General features: G+C 31.4%; 4 protein-coding genes across 8 annotated transcripts; 2 read left to right on the forward strand and 2 right to left on the reverse strand.

The window, feature by feature from the left end:
* The first annotated feature begins 1,649 nt into the window (after positions 1-1,649).
* Positions 1,650-4,549, forward strand: LOC105144548 (Uncharacterized protein C3orf33). Of its 3 annotated transcripts, none has more exons than XM_011053517.2 (6): positions 1,650-2,138; positions 2,204-2,423; positions 3,348-3,407; positions 3,476-3,680; positions 3,742-3,851; positions 4,171-4,549. In XM_011053517.2, exons 2-6 carry the CDS (start codon positions 2,349-2,351, stop codon positions 4,426-4,428), a joined length of 708 nt encoding a protein of 235 aa, XP_011051819.1. In that variant the 5' UTR covers positions 1,650-2,138; positions 2,204-2,348; the 3' UTR covers positions 4,429-4,549. The 3 variants fall into 3 exon arrangements, with proteins under 3 accessions (XP_011051819.1, XP_087264570.1, XP_087264569.1); XM_087408444.1 differs by having other exon boundaries at positions 1,650-2,121; XM_087408443.1 differs by having other exon boundaries at positions 1,650-2,423.
* Positions 4,550-4,871: 322 nt separating this feature from the next.
* LOC105144549 (adipocyte plasma membrane-associated protein Hemomucin) lies at positions 4,872-11,256 on the reverse strand. Its single transcript, XM_011053518.2, has 4 exons — positions 10,591-11,256; positions 10,304-10,509; positions 7,411-7,696; positions 4,872-7,309 (listed from the first exon to the last, which is right to left on the reverse strand). Exons 1-4 carry the CDS (start codon positions 10,698-10,700, stop codon positions 6,175-6,177), a joined length of 1,737 nt encoding a protein of 578 aa, XP_011051820.1. The 5' UTR covers positions 10,701-11,256; the 3' UTR covers positions 4,872-6,174.
* Positions 11,257-12,106: 850 nt separating this feature from the next.
* LOC105144546 (tetratricopeptide repeat domain 30) lies at positions 12,107-20,197 on the forward strand. Of its 3 annotated transcripts, XM_087408430.1 has the most exons (11): positions 12,107-12,389; positions 12,636-12,699; positions 13,143-13,261; positions 13,333-13,541; positions 14,510-14,570; positions 14,654-14,992; positions 15,210-15,510; positions 15,570-15,838; positions 17,723-18,130; positions 18,337-18,721; positions 19,721-20,197. In XM_087408430.1, exons 2-11 carry the CDS (start codon positions 12,696-12,698, stop codon positions 19,861-19,863), a joined length of 2,238 nt encoding a protein of 745 aa, XP_087264556.1. In that variant the 5' UTR covers positions 12,107-12,389; positions 12,636-12,695; the 3' UTR covers positions 19,864-20,197. The 3 variants fall into 3 exon arrangements, with proteins under 3 accessions (XP_087264556.1, XP_011051816.1, XP_087264555.1); XM_011053514.2 differs by lacking the exons at positions 12,107-12,389; positions 12,636-12,699; positions 13,143-13,261; positions 13,333-13,541 and adding an exon at positions 13,557-14,324 and having other exon boundaries at positions 14,505-14,570; XM_087408429.1 differs by lacking the exons at positions 12,107-12,389; positions 12,636-12,699; positions 13,143-13,261; positions 13,333-13,541 and adding an exon at positions 13,557-14,318 and having other exon boundaries at positions 14,505-14,570.
* On the reverse strand, positions 15,844-16,994 carry LOC105144545 (uncharacterized). Its single transcript, XM_011053512.2, has 2 exons — positions 16,737-16,994; positions 15,844-16,648 (listed from the first exon to the last, which is right to left on the reverse strand). Exons 1-2 carry the CDS (start codon positions 16,962-16,964, stop codon positions 15,992-15,994), a joined length of 885 nt encoding a protein of 294 aa, XP_011051814.2. The 5' UTR covers positions 16,965-16,994; the 3' UTR covers positions 15,844-15,991.
* Positions 20,198-20,558: the final 361 nt, after the last annotated feature.

Below are 20,558 nucleotides of genomic sequence, written 5' to 3' on the forward strand. Positions count from 1 at the left end.
AACATATTATGAAACATTATCATCAGATCACTTGCGAATAGAAAGATTTATTATATAATTAATATATAAATAAATTTTGGCAATTTAGCCAATTGCTCTTCATAAGCAAATTTTCAATATTTTTAAAATACGCATTCGAATAAATAAAATTTCCATTTTAATCTGTTCTGGTTTAATGGGAAAGAATTTTTATAGCATATTTCCTTTTTAGTATCACTCCTTCCTCGATAGCCTTCACAATTGCATCCCTATCAGCGCACCTAGAAAAAATCTGACGATTCAGTGAATCATTGTTTCGATCTGGTCAACATCCTCGTAGGAGTCGAAAGGTTCTACGTGAGGAAAAAGGCTGGAAAAAAAGGAAAAAATACGCAGCTTGATCGCACTGCACGAATCCATTCAAACGCAAAAGTGAAAGAGGATTTGACACTATCTCAACCACATCTCCATAGCTGGTATAAGCTTCAGAAAACAGATTACTGTCACGTTCAGTTTCACTCGCAGCACAACACCGTGAGCTTCAATTACGCTGATTGATCACTCTAATCGCTTATTAGGATTCAATCGTATTGACCATCAAAACACGTAGATTTTTTTCATGATTTCGATAACGTACGCGCATTCTGTCTGAATCTAAGCAAATAGAAAACTGCTTTCTTCATCAGTTTTCGAGTAAAAACGAAAGTCGAGTGAAAAGAAGCCGATAAAGTCGTTGCAATCTTCTCATACTTCTCACATTTGCAGCAGTCTAAAAGGAGAAGAAAAAACACGTTGACAGGAAATTATTTGCGGGAAATAGCGATAGAAGCAACCAATAGTAGCAAAATTGTGGATCTTGACGTTTAATTGCTGAGAACTTTTCATAAGAACTGCAGAAAGCAAACGCCCCTGCAAACGAATGGATTAAAATGAATTGAAATTTTTTTTTATCCGAATGCGTATTTTAAATAGCGAATACTTTTTTTAATTATAATTTAATTGGATTTAATTGGATTTAATTAGATACAATTGGATACAATTGGATTGAAAAACTGTATTTTCTATTCAAAATTTTGAATTGAACAGTATTCATAATGTGTTGTGCACAGAAAAAGCTAATATTATTTTTAGATTGAAAGGCATGAAGATATGTGCCATGCAATTCCTAAATGAATAAAAATGTATTCAAGATTGAAAAGCATTTATTTTAACATTCGTGAATCAATATTTCTGAAAATCTGAATCCATTTCAATTCATTTCAATCCATTCTCGTTTGTTGGGACGATTTACGGAGAAGTAAAAATGATTTTCAATGTCAAGATTTTCCCAATATCTCTAACATCCCTATTAAGTACGTCTTATTGTGAAAGCAATTTTTAGAAAGAAATCCGTCGTTAACATATTAATTGCAATTACAATATATAATGAAATTGTTAACTTTAAAGAATAAAACAATTTAAGTTTAAACTGATTCTTCTTCTTTTTAAAAGAAGCCTGTATGGATTTCCGAAAAACTGTGACGATTACATCATCATGTTTGTAATTTCTTTTGAATTCCTTCAAAGACCATTCATTTCAACTGCACTTTTTTGTTTTCTTTCTTTTTCTTTAGTCTTTCTTCCTTTTTATCCAATACTTCGGTGCCGGAATGCCGGAGCACCTGGTGACCTGGGTACACCCCAATGGCTTTCAGAGATTTTACGTCTCGTGATCGTTTCAGACGATAAAGTGCAGCTGAAAAATGCGGGTCTCGCATAAATTGACCGGGAACTTTAATGTACTGAATAACTAATCGAACATCAATTGCTTTCTATTTTCACAAGTGATACTGAGTCTGAAGTTATGTGATTATTTTATATTCAGATTATGATGTCACATGCTTATTTTGATAACGAAGTAATCGCATAACAACACAGTTTATAACCTCACTTTTAATGTAAGTTAAAGGCTCAGTAAAGGCAAGACTCAGTAAAGGAATAAAGAATACGGTCTCTCGAGTTTGTACAGACTGTAGGTAAAAATTCAATTGTATCTCACTTGTAAGAATGAAAAGGGACGTGCATTCACTGAGTTATGACATCACAAACAAGAATTATATGAGATTAGTATAAATGGAAAGCAACTAAAAATAATCACGCAAGGTCAGACAGTCGAAAAGGTATTAGAAAAAATTAAGGAAATTATTATGGTGAAATGCACGTTACAAGCATTATGTTTCTATAGTCGAAAGAATACCGAGCGTGAATTGCGAGAAGAGGAATCGTAGGACACAACAGTGTCGAACGATCGTGATCACTGTGCATCACGAATCAGCTGATCGTGCACGAACGAATATCCTTGCACGTCTTTGTTCAGAATCGCGTGAACCATGGCGCGCAAGGATACCCCTTCGATCTTCGAACGATTGCGGATGTTTATGGAAGACGAGATGGGACCAGGAAAGGTACACGACGTTTTCCTAACCTTTGCCACATTTGCCACGCATTTCCCGCACAGAAGTATTCCAGAACAACTTAACAATAACATATATAAAAAAATATTCATTTACTAAAAAATACCTAATTTATTTTCTTCTTTTCAAGAAATGATTACTTTTAATAAAGAATATCTTGATAATTTTAAGTATACTAGCTTATATATATATATATATATATATATATATATATATATATATAATACAAGTATATTATGTGTGTGTTTTACGAATTTTAAAAAAATTTATTATGTACTCAAAACAATTATTAAACAAGAATTAATTTTCTTTTGAAAACTAATATAAAATTGACTGAAGAAGACTTTATAAGCAAATCAAATTTGTCTTAATTTATTAATCTTAATCTGAAGCATTAAACATACGTGAATTTAGAATATATTTTAAATAAATTTAATACTTGTGATGAATTTGTGATAGATTTGCAGATACATGAATTTTTTAAGTACTTGAAACAAGTAATTATTACTTGTGTACATAGTATGTGTTTTTTACAAGTATATTAATAATCTCAGGTTAATTTCCATCACTTTAACAAATATTATACAAAAATTATTAAGTGATACTTGTATATACTTGAATACCTTTAAAAAATATTTGTAAGGTTGTGTATTTAAAAGAATTGTACATAAATGTTAATAAATAATTACGTGATGCCTCTAGATTTTCAAAGAAAATAAATATACAAATGATCTAATCATATGTATTAAGAGTTATTAATTATAATTTCCTACATAATCTAATTGTTATGTACAACATGTGTTTTATATAACATTTATATTGTTGAGTGGGTAATTATAATACTGATATAATTTTACTGTTTTATATTTAGTGTTGATTTACATTTTGTACTTGCTATGTGTCTTTTTTTTTTAGCTTATTACTTACGGAATTGCCAGTGCTGGCCTGTTTGCAGCCCTGTACAAAATTAGACCCGTGAGTCCACCTAATCATCTGTCTGCCTCCACAGACCTCACGATTGATTCTCTCTCGTTGTTTTCCAGTTCGCCAAGTTCACGAAACCATCTGATGTTCCATTGCATTTCCTGCAATCACGAGTCCCACTTCAGGGTACTGTACGGCACGTGGAACCAAGCTCCACCAGAGTTCTGCTAATGGTCGATCATCGACCTTTACTGCCTTTTCTCCATTTAAACAGCAAGACTTACTTGCCTGTCAAAATTGGTGGCGTTAACATTACAGGCAACGGTAGGTATTGAGTTGATCACGAAATCCATAACTATTTTTAAATCATGAATCAATCTTGTAGGTGTAAGTTGGTTGCAAACCGTGCTCAATGAAAAACTCGTCACGTTTGTGCCTGTAGTTAAAGAGAAAGAGTATTTAGAGTGTGTGGTTACAATGCCACAGAAGGATCAAGTAAGAAAAACATAATGTTATCTAGTTCTTTTCAGCAAGAGAGACATAACAGTGATCATTTCATCTTTGTTTAACATTAGCAATAAGATGAAAATAAGTAAGATTCGAAATATTCAATCAAATAAATTGAGTAAAGATATTTATTTTATTAATTAACGCTCCAATTACCATGCTCTCATTAGCCCTCAATCTTATGTTTTAATTTTTTAAGGATGTAATGATTTATTTGTGTTATACTGTGTCATTTATCTTCTTGTTGGAAAGCACTCAACATTAAATATTTATACTCTCTGTGTTCATGCATCATTTTTACAAATAGGATTCGTTAGAGATTGGCGAGGAATTAGTCAAATTAGGTCTAGCTACAATACACGAACCTTGGATAAAGCTAAAGGATAAGCAAGTTCTAGCGTATAAAAAGTCTTTAGCAAACGCGCAAAAGTGGGCAGTGCGTAGGAGAAATGGATATTGGCACTTTGTCAAACAGCCAACTGTTTTATGGAAGACACAAATGTTTGTAATTGACAAAATAAAATCATTGTTGCCCACGATTGTAGTGAAACGGCTTGATCTGTGAGTGTTCGACTTCAACAATAAACTTCCAGAATATATTTTTTAATAGTTTGTAGAGAGAGAGAATGCATGTATTATGTACTTAAGATTTTTAAATAAAAATTTAATAAAATTTATTTTCACAATTCATGTGTTTTTTTGTAGAAAGAATAATCGTGTGAACTAGGATTAGTGATTTGTTTCGAAGGCTTTGACATTCGAACTTTTTTGAATCTTCAAAGGCATCTTTATCTTCTATAGTTCGAAGTTAACTTCGAAAATTCGAATTCTTTTAAAGTTTCGAAATTGTTAAAAGTAACAGCTCTAGAGTGAATGTCCCGATTTAATAAAAAAAAGTGACATTCGGAAATATAAAACTAATGTTGAATCTTTTTCCCAGACATTTCGAATATGTGGAAGTAAATGGGTGAAACGTTTTTGGAAAGTCTTAAATATTTGCAAAAGTGATAACTATCGAAAAAGACGATTTTATTTTTGTAATTGCCAAACTGTACAATTCTTATAATTATCTTACATCTCGAACCTAACACCATATAACAAAGTTATTATTTATAATCGTCGATCAACTTAACAAAAACACTTAGTCAGTTTAACTATCTATAGCACTTGTTTTAGTATGTTTTTTCTCACTTGTTGAAATTTGCGTAAATTACATTTTAATGTCCATGATATTATGATATAGTTACAATTATATGAATATTATTCATATTATAAATAAAAAAGACCTATAGAAAATTTCACAAACATAAATGCAAAATAATTTCAATATTTTTGACAGGATATAGCCGCTTGTTTCCTTTAAAAAAAATATTTGTGCTGCCAGCTAATTACTTTAGGATACATATCATGGAACATATCGAAATTATTCTGTTTTCTTTAAAAAACATAATAGAAATCCAGAGAATAATTCCGACTTGTTCCGTGATAGATGCTCAGTATTTTGATATACATCTTGTATATTTAAACAAGCTAATATAAATAAAGCGATAGATGTTCAGTCTAAAATAATAATTAAGATTGCAAAAAAAAAAAAATACCAAATTCCTTTCATATCATATCGATTTTTAAATATAATTAGGATATAAAATATAAAAATTAGTACATATACTATATGAATGGAAAACGTATAATAAAATTTGCAAAAATTCTTTCAACTTCATATATACATTACAGTCGCCAACATACAACTTTTTCTAAATTTTTATCCTCATTTTTAGTCACTGTAATAAAGCTGATAGATTTCTCTAATATATTTTTCGCATTCTTATCTAGAGAATATACAAGTTATCCATCATTAAAAGTATAATTAGGAATGTAATTTTATATAAAAAATAAAAATCAAAATATGAAAAATTTTTAAAGGAAATTAGTTAAAAAAATCAAACTTAAAAATTAAATAAATTATCTTTCAAAGATTTTCTCTTAATTTTATTAAGTTCCTATAAATTCCAATAATCTTGATTATTTTGATCAACTTATTTTTTGTAAAACTTCTTTTGCAACCATAGCACCTATAATGGATCACATAATTTGTATATACGTACTTGTATACGTATATTCTCATACGCATAACGCATATATTCGAATATAACAATGTGGATGATATAAACGCATAAGAAATGAGAAATCGTTAATCTATATATTCTAAACTTGTTTTTCTCTTTTAATGGAATGTCTGAAAAATATGGAGTGTACCGTTCAACAAGTGTTGTGGTATCACAAATATATCATAGTTTATTTACTTTTTTAATTACAGGTCGTCTCTCGGACGGTTTGTTTCCCGTTTAACTTTCTCGGATTGTGATTTTTGCTCTGTTTGTTTTACAGAAGCATTTTGCTCTACTTTTACTTTCTTTTCAGATTGTGTCTTTGTAGTATCCTCTTTTTTACTGCTCTTTTCGGACTTTGGGGAATTTAATTTCGCATCAACTATTTTTGCATTGTCCTTTTTGGCTTCGGCATTCGTAGATGATTTAGTTTCCGATGATTTCACATTGCTAGCTGTAGCCGTAGGTTTATCCGTTTTAGGAATTGGAGATGGTTTTGGGGTAGCAGTGGTTTTTGGCTTAGGTGTGATGGTTGTGGGAGCAGCAGTTGGTTTAGGCGTTATCTGGGAAGCTCTGTTCAACTCGATCGGTTTTATTGTCGTAGAATCCGTGTCTCGTTTTGCTCTTTCCGTCTTTACATTAGAAGCAGCGACATTCGGCAATTGTTTTTCACTCTTTGTATGAAAAGATTGTTTTGTATCATCAATTAAATCAGGGAAAGCTTGTTTCAACGGGACTCTGCCGAGATAGTTTTCAAACGGAGAGCCAAACCACAAAAAGTCGTCTTGTATATAAGCTGAACTTATACGACGAGCTGAACCATCGTCTGCAGTGAGGATTTCAATAATATTACCAGATGCATCTATTCTTAACACTGAACTTTTCTCCTTTGGATCACTTAAAAAGTCTATGCCTTGATACGATCCGATTGCATGTAAAATTCTCTCAGTACAGGGATTAGGATAAATGTCATTTAATAGTTTAAATGGCAATTCCATCGTCATTAACAACCGTGTCAACATTTTTCTCAAATAGGGATGTGGTGCGAGAGATTGAAAAATCTGAGGATGATCAGGATTATCAGCAATGATCAAAGAAAGGAGGAAACCACCATGACTATCGCTGTGAATATTGTCCGGTATACCCGGTAATCTATCAATGAAAATCTCATGCTGCCCTGCCTTTGGTCCTTTCAAATTATATTTCATAATACGATTCTTTAGTGTTTCCACCACAAGTACGAAACTTTCGTCATCATTTAATATAACACCATTTGCGAATGCAATATTTCGTATCAATACTTCATTTTCCTTCTTAGCTGCATTATAACGTATAAGTCTGTAATTAATACAATTAACTTATGTATATAAATATATATATGGGCATATATTTATAGTATAAAACTGAATGATTTTAGAATTTGTATCTTTTTTTATTACCTTCCTGATGGATTTATTAGAAATGTCATTACTAAATCACAAATTGCGAAATGTGAGTTACTGTCACTCCAGTAAATGTCTCCATTTTTTGCGATATCTATGCTATTTGGCATCCGTGGAATTTTTCCATCAATTGGTTTAGTAATGTTCACTATATTTTTATACTCTCCGGTTGCAACGTTTACTTGGAAAATTCCGTAATAAGCGTCCGCTACATATAAATTGCCTTTCTTATCAAACTTTAATCCCAATGGTCTTCCACATTTGTGTTCTTGCCAAATGCCATCTGTAAATTTCATAAGAAAATACAATACCAATTTTATATATTTACCATTTTATTTATATACCATGTTATATATTTTGATATAATTAATTGTATTGATTTTACTTTAAAATTATTTATATTTGCTAATTCTGTATTATTTTATATACATATATGCACATCATGTTTTATTTACAAGTTAAGAAGTATTAATTTCATTCGAATGTTATGAATGAATAGTTTTGTTATTTGGTTTCTCATCTAATATAGAGTATAAAATCAGAGTCGTTAATATGGTGTTTTCAATAATATGATCAAAGTCAATATCATACATATACATAATGGCTCGTATTCAGAACGCGCTTTTATTGATAAAAGCATTTTTTTTATCTCTAAAATTTTATAGTATGCATAACGTAAATTATAGCACGTTAGCGTGTTAAGATCATTGTAAGCGCGTTCTGAATATGGGCCAATGTGTATAATTACATTTAATATAAGTCTATATTTAGCGAATGTGTGCAAAGTTGGTTTATATATTGTCCATATTGTCTGGAGACGCTATGTAAGTATAATATTATTTTAGTAATGTTAGTATTATGTAAGTATTATTTATCACATGAATCTACACAGTTTAATGAGATATACAGTTTAATGAGATGTATTACATGACAAGTAACTTTTTTCAAGTATCAGACGCCGAATTTTTTTATTCTTTGGATTTTGATTCAAGATACCAAAAAATGATTTTTTTATGCAAAAAATAGTTGCTCAACACTAACTATAGCTCATGCAGTGTTTTAATAATGGGATAAAATCTTCAGAGAGATAAATAACGCATTTTCTTCAAAAATATTTCGAACAAAAATTGCTTTTAAAAATATGTAAATAACAGTTTCTAAAGATATGTAAAGTAATATTTAAATACTTCGGAGAGATAAATAATATATTTCCTTCAAAAATATTTCGGAAAAAAGTTATTTGATTTTTAAAGATATGAATATGTAAATAATAATTTATGAAGATATGTAAAGTAGCGATCTTTATTTGACCTTGGAAGATTCTTGGAAAAAGGTCATGTCGGTGTCAATTAAATTTATGTATCATCTTTTGGTATCGTAAAATGCAGAAAATAAATTTACATGTTATTTGAAAAATTCAACACTTGTGAGATTTATTTTTTTATTAGAAATAAATTATTTCTGATTAATTAATTTCTAATAAATTATTTTCCCCTGCTTGTAACTTATCATTTCTAAAAAAATTTTTTTACGTTAAATGCCACTTGATATTAATAAAGCTTTGTTAACATACACTGTCAATATTGAACATTTATCTATAATAAATGTTATATAGTATAAATTTTCAGTACTGTTAATGTATATGAGAACGCTACTAAAATCATACTCAGTCCCGATATTTTCTTATCTATATATCTAATCATGCGTCAACAAAACAACTTTAATTAAAAAACTTTTACCGATCGATGATTATTTTGTTCTACTTCTTTATTCAAGTATAGGTGAGTCTTTAAGTCCATCCGTTGATTATAAATGATTTTATGTAGAAAAATTACAATGTTATATAAAATCATTTGATCAATAAAAATTACATTCAATGCGATCGCATACAATGCGATTAATCAGTGCTAAATCGATTTAGGCTCATTAAAATCACATATTGGAATTCTATTCTGAAAAATTCAAATGTTCCCAGCTCGCTCTCTCTCTCTCTCTCTCTCTCTCTCTCTCTCTCTCTCTCTCTCTCTCTCTCTCTCTCTGTGTGTGTGTGCGCGTGTGCGTGTGTGTGTGTGTGTGTGTGTGTGTGTGTGTGTGCGCGCGCGTGCGTGCGTGCGCGTGCGTATACAGAGAGAGAGAGAGAGAGAGAGAGAGAGAGAGAGAGAATGATCATATTTTATTAGAGAAAATAGAGGACAAATTTTAGGATTTTTAAAAATATCTAACTAATTTGTGACTATCAGAGTATGCATTAATTTCTGAAATTTTTTTGCACAATATATCTAAAATAAAGCTTATTCTACAATATGCTCTTTCTTTTCTATTTCTTGTTTTTTAGCTTTTGCTTTTTTCTCCTTTGCAATCATTTTATTGACAATTATATTTCCTGCTATGTATTTTTTGTTTCTTTCAAAGTTCATTAATTTTTATCTCGAGTGATATAAAACAAAAATCGGATAAAAAGCAAAAAGATAAGATGTAAAAATTATGACTTTGTTGTTTTACTTGGGCTAATATCATCTTTGTATAAAATTAAATTTCAATTATATAAACATTTGCTTGTTAGTGTGATTAGATATTGAAATGCTAATTAGAAAGAAAAGAAAATTTTCCTTAATAGATCTGTTTTTTATTGCACTCTGAACAGGTACAATAAGTTGAAATGAAACAAACATATATATATTTGTTTCATTTCAACTTATTGCACTGTGTGTATTAGTTCAGAAAGCACGATAATGCAGCACAATAAAAAAAATAGACCTATTATTATTAAAATGAAGAGCAAAATTAAGTTTTGAGAAAAATAAATCAATTTAAAAGACAGTTACTGAAACAAAGCACTATCCTTCATAAGAAAGAATTGTATGGTCACCAAACAATTTATGTAACTTACCACATTTCTCGCCAAACTTGACAATCGGCACAACGCGATCCTCCTCGATCCTGAGGACATAACCACCATGGACACCAGTGTAGATCTGTCCATTATAGGAATCCAAACTCTCTGGAGCATGGATTTCGTTAATGAACAGCTTCTGAATGCCGTTCAGCCGATTTTTCGGGCCTAGCTTAGGATCCAATTGACGCGGTGGATTTATGCTGCAAGGATCAAAGAGTCAAGATCGTAATGATCAGCCATGATTCAAACGAATTTTTTTTTTCTTGATTACGTCGTAATACCTGTATTCCACAAACTCTGTCTCTGGTGGTAGACCGGGCATGAACGTGATTACAGCTAGAATCAAGCCGATGTAGATGATGACGGTGCCGATCAACTTTAGGTAACCCATCTCGTCGGTACGCTTTCTTGAACTTTGAAGCCTTAGCCGCCTTGGGTACACTGGTACAATGTCAAGTATCTTTCAAGATGATATACTATTCCCTCCTTTCTTCTCACGAAAGAATATCGTGTTTCACAAATGCTGCGTTGTAAGATGACGTTATCACCTATCAGAATCTATCACGATTTGCTACGTTGGAATCTGACGTCTATATTGCAATCCGTTCGACGGCGGACGCTACACTCGCTGCAAGGAAAAATATTGGGGACATCGGAGACGAGCGGCCAATGCGATTGCAATTTAACTGTTCTTCGTGATATGCTAACGGCACCCTTGCCAATTCAATGGCGTTCACGAACACTAGCGAATATCCGCTTCTCCGTAATTCTTGCGTGACATTTATTTCCTGTTTTTGAAGAATTCAAAGCCTTAAAACATTTCGAAGGTCAAGTATTAAACAATCGTCACGCGGAAGAATAATCTATATTCATTTATTCATTTCTTATTAGAGGAAAAAATTTCTAGTCACGATGACACGCGTGAATGATTGCTCGAGCGAACCGGTCAATCGCATGCGCAATAGGTTTCAAGATTTATTGCTTTTTGCACTTGAAACGAGATAAAAATATATTCGTTCGATGAAAAGAGAGAAAGCGAAAATATTAAGTGCAAAGATTATAAGCAACACGTACATTTTTTCATTCCGGTTCGCGATTAGCTGATTTCTCGGCATAAATTATGCAAATTCCCGTAAAGATCCGATTGTGTATTTTAGAAAGGAAAAAAGAATATATATATATATATATATCTTCACATTTTTAATTTCATATTTTCGCTCTAAGAAAAAAGTTACATGATTGATATCCTTTGAAATGAGATAAAAATAAATTCACTAGAATATTTATGATTTCACTGGTCGACACCTAGTAAATTTGCTTTGCTTTGTTAACAGATTTGTCGCGTTGCTTGCACTTTGCACTTTCTGCACTCGAAATTTTCGCATTTTCTCCTTTCAACCTTTTTGCCCGCGGCCTAAATTGTTTTTATCTTGTTTTAAGTGCATAAATTTATGTGTATTTAAGATAATATACCTATTTTCATCTCATTTTAAAATGCACAATTAACTTCCAATTATTTAGGAGAGTAAAGGAAAAAAAGCTGATATAAGATGCGATATAATAAAATATATAATATGTAAATTATGCAATAATATATTGATTTTGGTATACTTTTATTTAAAAAATGTCAGAATATAAATCCAAATAAATGTGCCAACTTCTTGCACTGGATTATATATATTGTATTACAATATATTGTATTGTATCAAGTGCAGAAAGTGTAAAGCGGGGAGCACAGATTTTTGCATAACGCATAAAATATGAGGCATAAGAAAATCAAGCAATCAGAGTCCTTTATTTTACGGAAAGGAAAGAAATAAAGGATTTTTATTGGTTCATTTTTTTATGTCTCATGTGTTATGCATTATGCAAGAGTGCATAATCTCGCTTAACAATGTTACGAAGAACAGAAAATGTCCCTTTGATGGCGGGACGAGTGTCAACACTGTCAACCGTATTCTTCAAATCATCTCGACAGTTTTAACAGAGTTAACAGCGCTTGACGATTTTATTAATTCCAATGCTGTAAACGACCAATCTGATTCTCACAGTTAATCTAACGTACTTCCAGAAATTTTATGTACGTGCGCTTGTAAGAGTCAAACTAAAATTGAATCTCGGCGTGATGTAAATTTCACAACTCCTTTGAATCAGAAGATTCTTTATAAGAAGCGAAGCGTCATTTTTCTTTTTTAGAGTGCAATTTTCAGATAAAATATCTTATCATATATTCAAAAAAATACCTTATCACTTCACTTTTTATAAAGTAAAGTGTTTCAATTATATTACATGTATTGTAAGATGCTGTTGTTTGTTTTCTAAACAGGCATGAAGATCTCAGGGATGCGACATTAGATGTGAGGACCCAACTATATGTAGTATAGAAATGGGTAGGTGTTCCATGCTGTGTTTTATTATTGGAAACCTGGGCACCGATTTATAATCAATTTTTATATTTAAGATTGTCTTAAGTACAATAGTATAATCTTAAGATGTCAATCATAGATCAGTATTCATAGTTAATTCTTGTTTTAAGTTTGTGTTAAGTGTCTTAAAATGTTAATATGATTTTCTGATTGATTCGTAACATCCTAAAATTATCTTAAATGTAGTAATAAATAAATATATTTAAGACTTAAGACAATCTTAAATATATAAGAATCTATAAAATGTAAATACTGGCTATAGAGCTGCATTGGTATTTTAAGACACTATTTAAAACAGTTTGAAAACAAGAATATAAATTGAGCCTTGAATCCTTTTCCAAAAAAAATTATTCTAAATTGAAAATACTATGTACAGTTATCCATAATATTGTTTGTTCTGAATTTAGATGATCTTGAGCAACAATGCGAAGACGTGGTATTTGAGTTGTGTGACGCTAGAGAGAGATATCCATTGCTGTGTGCAAAAGAGCTTGAGAAGCTCATCAAGCTTACCAATGAAATACATGTAAGTGCTCTTCACAGAACTGATAATTTTTATTTTACTTTCTATTTATCTGTATTTGTGATTTGTTACAGATGATGAAAGTTCTTGTAAAGCCAGCAAAAATTCTGGATGTTCCATCTTTCACAAACGAGCACTCAGCAATGCTTAAAAAGAATTTGTTGGAGACCACTGAATTATTGAAGACGCAAGAACATAAATTGCAAGTGATGATAGATAAAATTAATAACTTGACAGTAACTTTAGATCAGATTAAGAGAGACAAGTTGTCTGATATGAATAAGTTATTATGGGATTAGATGTATTTTTTCTCTCTCAATGTAATATCTCTCTATCTCTCATATTATACGTTTATCACTGTATATATTGTATATCAATTGTGTAAATATATATAAATATACAAGGTATTTCAAAATTCGAGGATAATATATTGTAACATAAAACTTCATATAAAATTAAGTAATAAAGGTGTAAGACATTTTTTCCATAAAATTTTTTTTAAATATAATTTGAATATGAATTTGAAATTTGAATAATCATAAGTGATGGTTAAAAAATCATCTGTTGGTGTGACATGTGTGCAATGGTATTAGATATTAAACAAAACATAGTCGCTGTACGCACACTATCACAGTTATTTCTTTATTTCTGTAAAGAAATAACTAAATTTATATATATATATCTGCATTATAAATTATTAAGTCCAAAGGTGTGTATTAAATAAACAAAATTTGTATTTTATAAAATATGTAATTATTATGTGTGTGTGTGTGTGTGTGTGTGTGTGTGTGTGTATAGGAATTGAATTTAAAACTTGCATTACATTCTCTGTTGTTTCCTAGGCAACGGATCTAACTCATGTCAAAACAATGAAAGCACGCATGAATGCATATTGCATGCTGATAGCCACATGCAGTACACATATGTATACTACACCTATATCATGAAATAGTATTAATTAGCTGTTAAAGTTTCATAGTGCTTTATTATAATTTTCGCTATGTCTACGTTCATAGAAAATGTGCATATAAAGGATGGAGAATACACTAAGATAATATATGTAATGGTATACAAAATAAACAATTTTTTTAATAAATAAATTTAAAATTGAATAAATAAGAAACAAGATAGTTTTTAAATATTTTTGCCTGGTTGATTTTTATAATCTTCGAAAACGAAAAAATATAATTAAATACAAGTATAAACATAAAGAAATAAATAATAAAATATTATGTATATGTTCCAGATAAGAGAACAACGATATACTGAATGTATTAAAGTCTTGTTAAATCTTTTAGATTCTCATCCTAATGTACGTTGCAATGTGATATTGTGTTTTTCAATTTATATAAACGCTAATACTGAATGTTCTTATTACTGAAAATGTTCTTTCAGTCTAGACCTTGTTTATCCCTTCTGGCCCATTGTTATTTTTATACACAAGATTTCATGGCCGCAGCTCAATGTTACGAGAAGCTGGTTCAACTGTGCCCACAGGAGAATCTGTATAAGCTTTACTATGCCCAGTCTTTGCATCAAGCTTGCATGTACCCAGAAGCATGGACGATTTGTTCGAGCATTATCAATCAAAGTAACTTGGAATTCAAAGTAAAGAAACTGCAGGCAGCTATAAAGTATGGGCAGGAAGATATGGTAGCTGCAAAAAATCTCGTGGATCAATGTCCTGCTGATGATGTTGATACTGAAATCAATCTGGGATGTCTCTTGTACAAGGTATAGATATCAGTAATACTTTTCACTAAATACCAATAGTAATATAACACAATGTTATAATTTTACACTCAATACAATAACAATTATATGAATATAATATAACACATGCTATATATAACAGTTATTATTGACTTGGAAATAAAATTGATGTTATTACTCTTAGTTTACTATCAGTTGAGTGTTATTGATTGATGTATATGCACGATTATGTTTCTAGGAGGAAAAATACGAACAGGCCCTTAAAAAATTTTCGAACGCATTACAAATTGCAGGATTCAAGCCTCACTTATCATATAATGTTGCCCTTTGCTATTTCAAATTGAAAGAGTATGCAGCATCCCTGAAACATATTGCTACTATTATTGAGCATGGTATAAGAGAGCATCCAGAGTTGAGCGTAGGAATGGCTACCGAGGGTATTGAAGTTCGAAGTGTCGGGAATACGTTGACGCTGCACGAGACAGCTCTGACAGAAGCATTCAATCTGAAAGCTGCCATCGAGTACCAATTGCAAAATTGTAATTTCGCGTCACTGCCTTTTTAGAAAGTCTTTTTACAGTTTTGCTTAATATTACAGATGACGCGGCGAAGGAGGCGTTAACGGACATGCCACCGCGTTCGGAGGAGGAGCTCGACGCTGTTACTTTACACAATCAGGCATTAATAAATATGGACACAAAACCGAGTGAAGGATTCGAAAAACTGCAGTTTTTACTGCAGCAAAACCCGTTCCCACCCGAAACTTTCGCCAACTTGTTACTCCTGTACTGTAAATATCAGTATTATGATCTTGCCGCCGATGTTTTGGCTGAAAATGTACATTTGACTTACAAGTATTTGACGCCAGTAAGTTTAATTCTTAATCAGTCATTTTTATTAGTCAGACTTCAATTTGAGCATTTGAAACAATTTACAGCCTTATTATTTTATATACAAGCTATATGCAATACAAGGTATACTCAAATTAAATTATAACTAAACAAAAGTTAGGAACAATTATTATGAATGTTTGGTTTTCGAATGTTTGCATTTTTTGGTACGAGTTTCGTGATCGTCTGAGTGTTTCCGTTTGTGAGACTTTGCGTCGTCAGATGATGAGCTATCGGAGGAACCACTCGAACTGCTACTGTATTTCTTTCTATGCTTCTTGCGTTCTTTAGAAAATTTTTTTTTCTTTTTCTTGCTCCTCTCCTCTTCTGTATCACTGTCATCAGTAGATTGTTTGCTCCTCTTCGACTTTTTCTTCTTTTTTTTTGATTTATGCTTCTTCTCTATCTTTTTCTCAATGTTCTTACTGTCCAGTTCCGGGACAGTCTCTAAGTCTTCAATTTCTGGAATCAGTTCATATTTCTTGCCATCGGGAGACGTGAAACAATCCTTGGACAAATGTCCTCTGGTCCCGCATTTGGTACATGTAGTATTCAGTACCGCTTCCAATTGTATGACCTTGTGCTGAGTCGTTCCTGGATTTTTTCTCCGTTGCGTATCTCTTTGCAGTTCCACACCATTAGGATCCAAGTCTGTACCATTTCCCTGATTCACATGTTTCATAGACAGTCCTATCTTGCCATCTTCTCCAACCGAGATCACCTTACACCAGACCCGTTCACCCTTTTGCAAGACTTCTGCAACATTGTCGACATGAGCCGTGCTTACCTGACGAAAATTGCATAGAAATCAATGGATTAAGTTACAGCAGAGATTGTTATTAGTATTTATTATATGAGAGTCTAAGAATACACACCTGTGATCGGTGTATTAAACCTTGCTGCGAGGTACCTGGTATTCTGACAAACGCTCCGTAATTTTGCACGGACGCGATTTCACCCAGAAATATTTGATTCAGTTCGCATTTCGTCATCTTTAATTTCTCGTCGAAAGAATATCCCTGTGCGAATGATGACGTTTCAACAAGTGTAAAATCAATAAAAAGAAAAATTGCGCTATAGGTTAGATTTCTATCAACAAACATAGGGCCGTAATATCGATATGTCCGCAACAGGGGACATTCTTTATTATTTTTTAATGAGACAATTGAAGTTTTGGTTAATTTACAAATACATTAAAATTCATAGAACAATGCAACAAAGGTATATGGTATATAAAATGTATTAATAATAGATATTTTGCAAAAATGAAAATTCTTGGTTCTGATTACAATTTTTTACATGTGATATTCTAATATTTATTTAATTTAACATTCTATTTAATTTAGAAAATACCAAGGTAACAAAAATATGATATAAAACGATGTTAACTTATAACAGAAAATATATAAGTCCTTTCAAGAGCTAGATAGTAAAGTTTGCTGTTTTTCAAAAGAACCCAGCAAACGAGAATGAATTGAAATTTTTTTCTATCTGAAGGCGTATTTTAAATAGCGAATACTTTTTTTGGATTTAATTGAATTCAATTGAATGCAATTGGATTGAAAAACTGCATTTCTTATTCAAAATTTTGAATTGAACAGTATTCATAATGTGTGTGTTGTGCACAGAAAAAGTTAATATTATTTTTAGATTGAAAGGCGTAAAGATATGCTCCATGCAATTCCTATATAAATGAATAAAAATGTATTCAGGATAGAAAAGCATTCATTTTAACATTCGTGAATTAATATTTCTGAAAATCTGAATCCATTTCAATTCATTTCAATCCATTCTCGTTTGCTGGGATGTTTTACTTATTGGTAATATTATAATTATTTTTAAATTTGCATTATCTTTCCAGTATTTATACGACTTCTTGGACGCGCTAATAACGCAACAAACTTCGCCGGAGGAGGCATATCGCAAATTCGATGATCTCGCTAATAAGCATACGGAAGCGCTTCGCAAAGCGACCAAGCAAGTCCAGGAGGCGAGGCTGAATCATGACGATAATGCCGTGAAAAAAGCTGTGAACGATTATGAGGAGGCCCTCGATAGATACGTTCCCGTATTAATGGCACAGGCGAAGATCTACTGGGATCTGGAAAATTACACCCAGGTGGAAAAGATCTTCAAGAAAAGCGTCGAGTTCTGCAACGATAACGATGTGTGGAAGCTGAATGTGGCGCATACGCTCTTCATGCAGGAGAATAAATTTAAAGACTCGACACGTTTCTATGAACCGATCGTTAAGAAGAAATATGACAGTGTTAGTGAAGCGAAGACTATTTCTTCACATAAAACACAATCATAATAAGATCAAGTAGAAGTCATTTTGAAAAAAATATGATGTTATTTGGTATTTTTGATGATGATCTTGTGATGAATTCTGATTTCTTTAATATTATGATTTTGTTTTTTTTTCTCTTTGCCATAATCTGCAGATCCTGACAGACGCTTGCAATCTATTTGCAGATCCTGGACGTGAGCGCTATAGTCCTTGCGAACCTTTGCGTCAGCTACATCATGACCTCGCAAAACGCAGAAGCCGAAGAGCTGATGAAGAAGATTGAGAAAGAGGAAGAGGCGGTATCGTTTGAAGATCAGGATAAGAAACTTTTTCACTTGTGCATCGTGAATCTAGTAATCGGGACACTGTACTGTTCCAAGGGTAATTTCGAGTTCGGCATATCGCGAGTAATGAAGAGCCTGGAACCCTACAATAAGAAACTCGGCACTGACACCTGGTTCTATGCGAAAAGATGCTTTTTATCGCTCCTGGAGCAATTGGCAAAACAGTTAGTGGTCCTGAAAGATTCCACATTGCAAGAATGTATTCAATTTTTAGAACATTGCGAAGGTACATAGCTTTCAATTAATTTGTAAAATATTATTGTAATATTTTTAATATACGAATGGAATTATTGATTTCTTGTTGTTATGGAATGTAGATATGGAAGAGAAAAAGGGATTGTGTTAACAATTTAAAAATTGTATTAGTCAATAAAAACTAGCCAGTAAAAAATTATTCATGCATGAATATATATAAATATATATAAACGTACATAAATATTCATAAACATATATAATTATATATGAAATATATAATTACGTATTCATACATCCTTCTTTCTCTTTCTTCTGTAAAATTATTATTTCTATTACACTGAAAAGTAATTTTATAAAAGAAGGAAGGATGTATGAATATGTATATTTTATACGTAACATATTTTATATGTATTAGGTGTTGGAATTAATTCGTAGCGTTTTACAAGTGATGGGAAGTACTTTCATTAATGTATTTTTTAATGCTCATGTGAAATAAATAACATTCTTTCATTAAAAACGCTACGAATTAATTCCAACACCTAATAATTATACATGTTTATGAATATTTATGCGTATTTATGTAATTTATACATATTTATATATATTCATGCATGAAAAATTTTTTACCAGGAAACTAATCATCACCAATCGGCATCAAAGTGATATAACATCAATGATATAATTTCGCGTTTAATAATTATAGCAATATAAATCTTGATTATACAGTTAAGTTACGTTTGGAAAAACGTTATTAACATTATTTATATCATTCTATCTTTAGCATTCATTAAATAAATATAAAAAAAAATAAAGATAGAATGACATAAATAAACACTAACAATGTTAGCGCTCTCCATGATATTTCATAACAGTTACAGTTGTTGAGCGTAAAATTATAACATTGATGTTATAAATTTATGTTACTTTTAGTTGGTGTCGATTAGATGATTAACTTAGCAAAAGTTCGGCTGATTTTGTAAATTTTAAACGACGGACTTATATTTGTGTGCTTCTCTATCTGAAATTTCAGTTTATGGCAAGGACATAATGACGGTGATCGACCAACCGTTCGACATACAAGACGTGCTAAACATTTCACCTCAGGGCAAACGGACGGTCGTTTACGAGGCGCGATACCTCAAGGCATTATTTTTAAAGTTGCAAATGTCTTAGATTTATAATTAGATGCATAAAGAAAGATGTTTATATATATTATACATTTTGTCTTATATAATTATTTTAATTAGCATAATATTAGGAAAAAAAATTTATGCTCATTTCCACCAACGTAGATTAACTTTAATCTCGGTTCAACTTACTCTTCGTCTTTTTCAAATCTTTATAATTAGAAAAAGACGAAGAGTAAGTTGAACCGAGATTAAAGTTAATCTACATTGGTAGAAACGGACATTATAGTGCTACGAACTACCAAATTCAAGTAGCTGTAACTTTGTTGTAACAAAATGAATGAAATTTAAATAAAAAAAAAAAGTTTTAAAACTTAAAATCTCTGCTTTTGAAAGATCGCTATGTCTTTTAAGTTTCTATGAGTTTGATAATTTTTATAACGTAGAAAATTACGATTGCGTTTTCGACCCGAGCAGATTTGTTCCTATTTAGATTGGATAATGTTCTACTATTGGTTGACGTTATATATTCCACAATAGGAGAGCAACGTCATTAATCCAACTTAGAATGCAAATAAGAATGTAATGATTCACTGCATCATACTGGCTGCGGTTCAGCAGACTCAAGTGATTCAACAATTGAATAAATGCTCACTATTATTGGTATATTCTTTTAGATCATCCAATCAGATTTTAGATTTAGAAGAATATATCAATAACAGTGAGCGCTCGCTCAACAGT

Source organism: Acromyrmex echinatior, chromosome 8, assembly GCF_024713525.1.
Source record: "Acromyrmex echinatior isolate Ae372 chromosome 8, ASM2471352v2, whole genome shotgun sequence".
NCBI lineage: Eukaryota > Metazoa > Arthropoda > Insecta > Hymenoptera > Formicidae > Acromyrmex > Acromyrmex echinatior.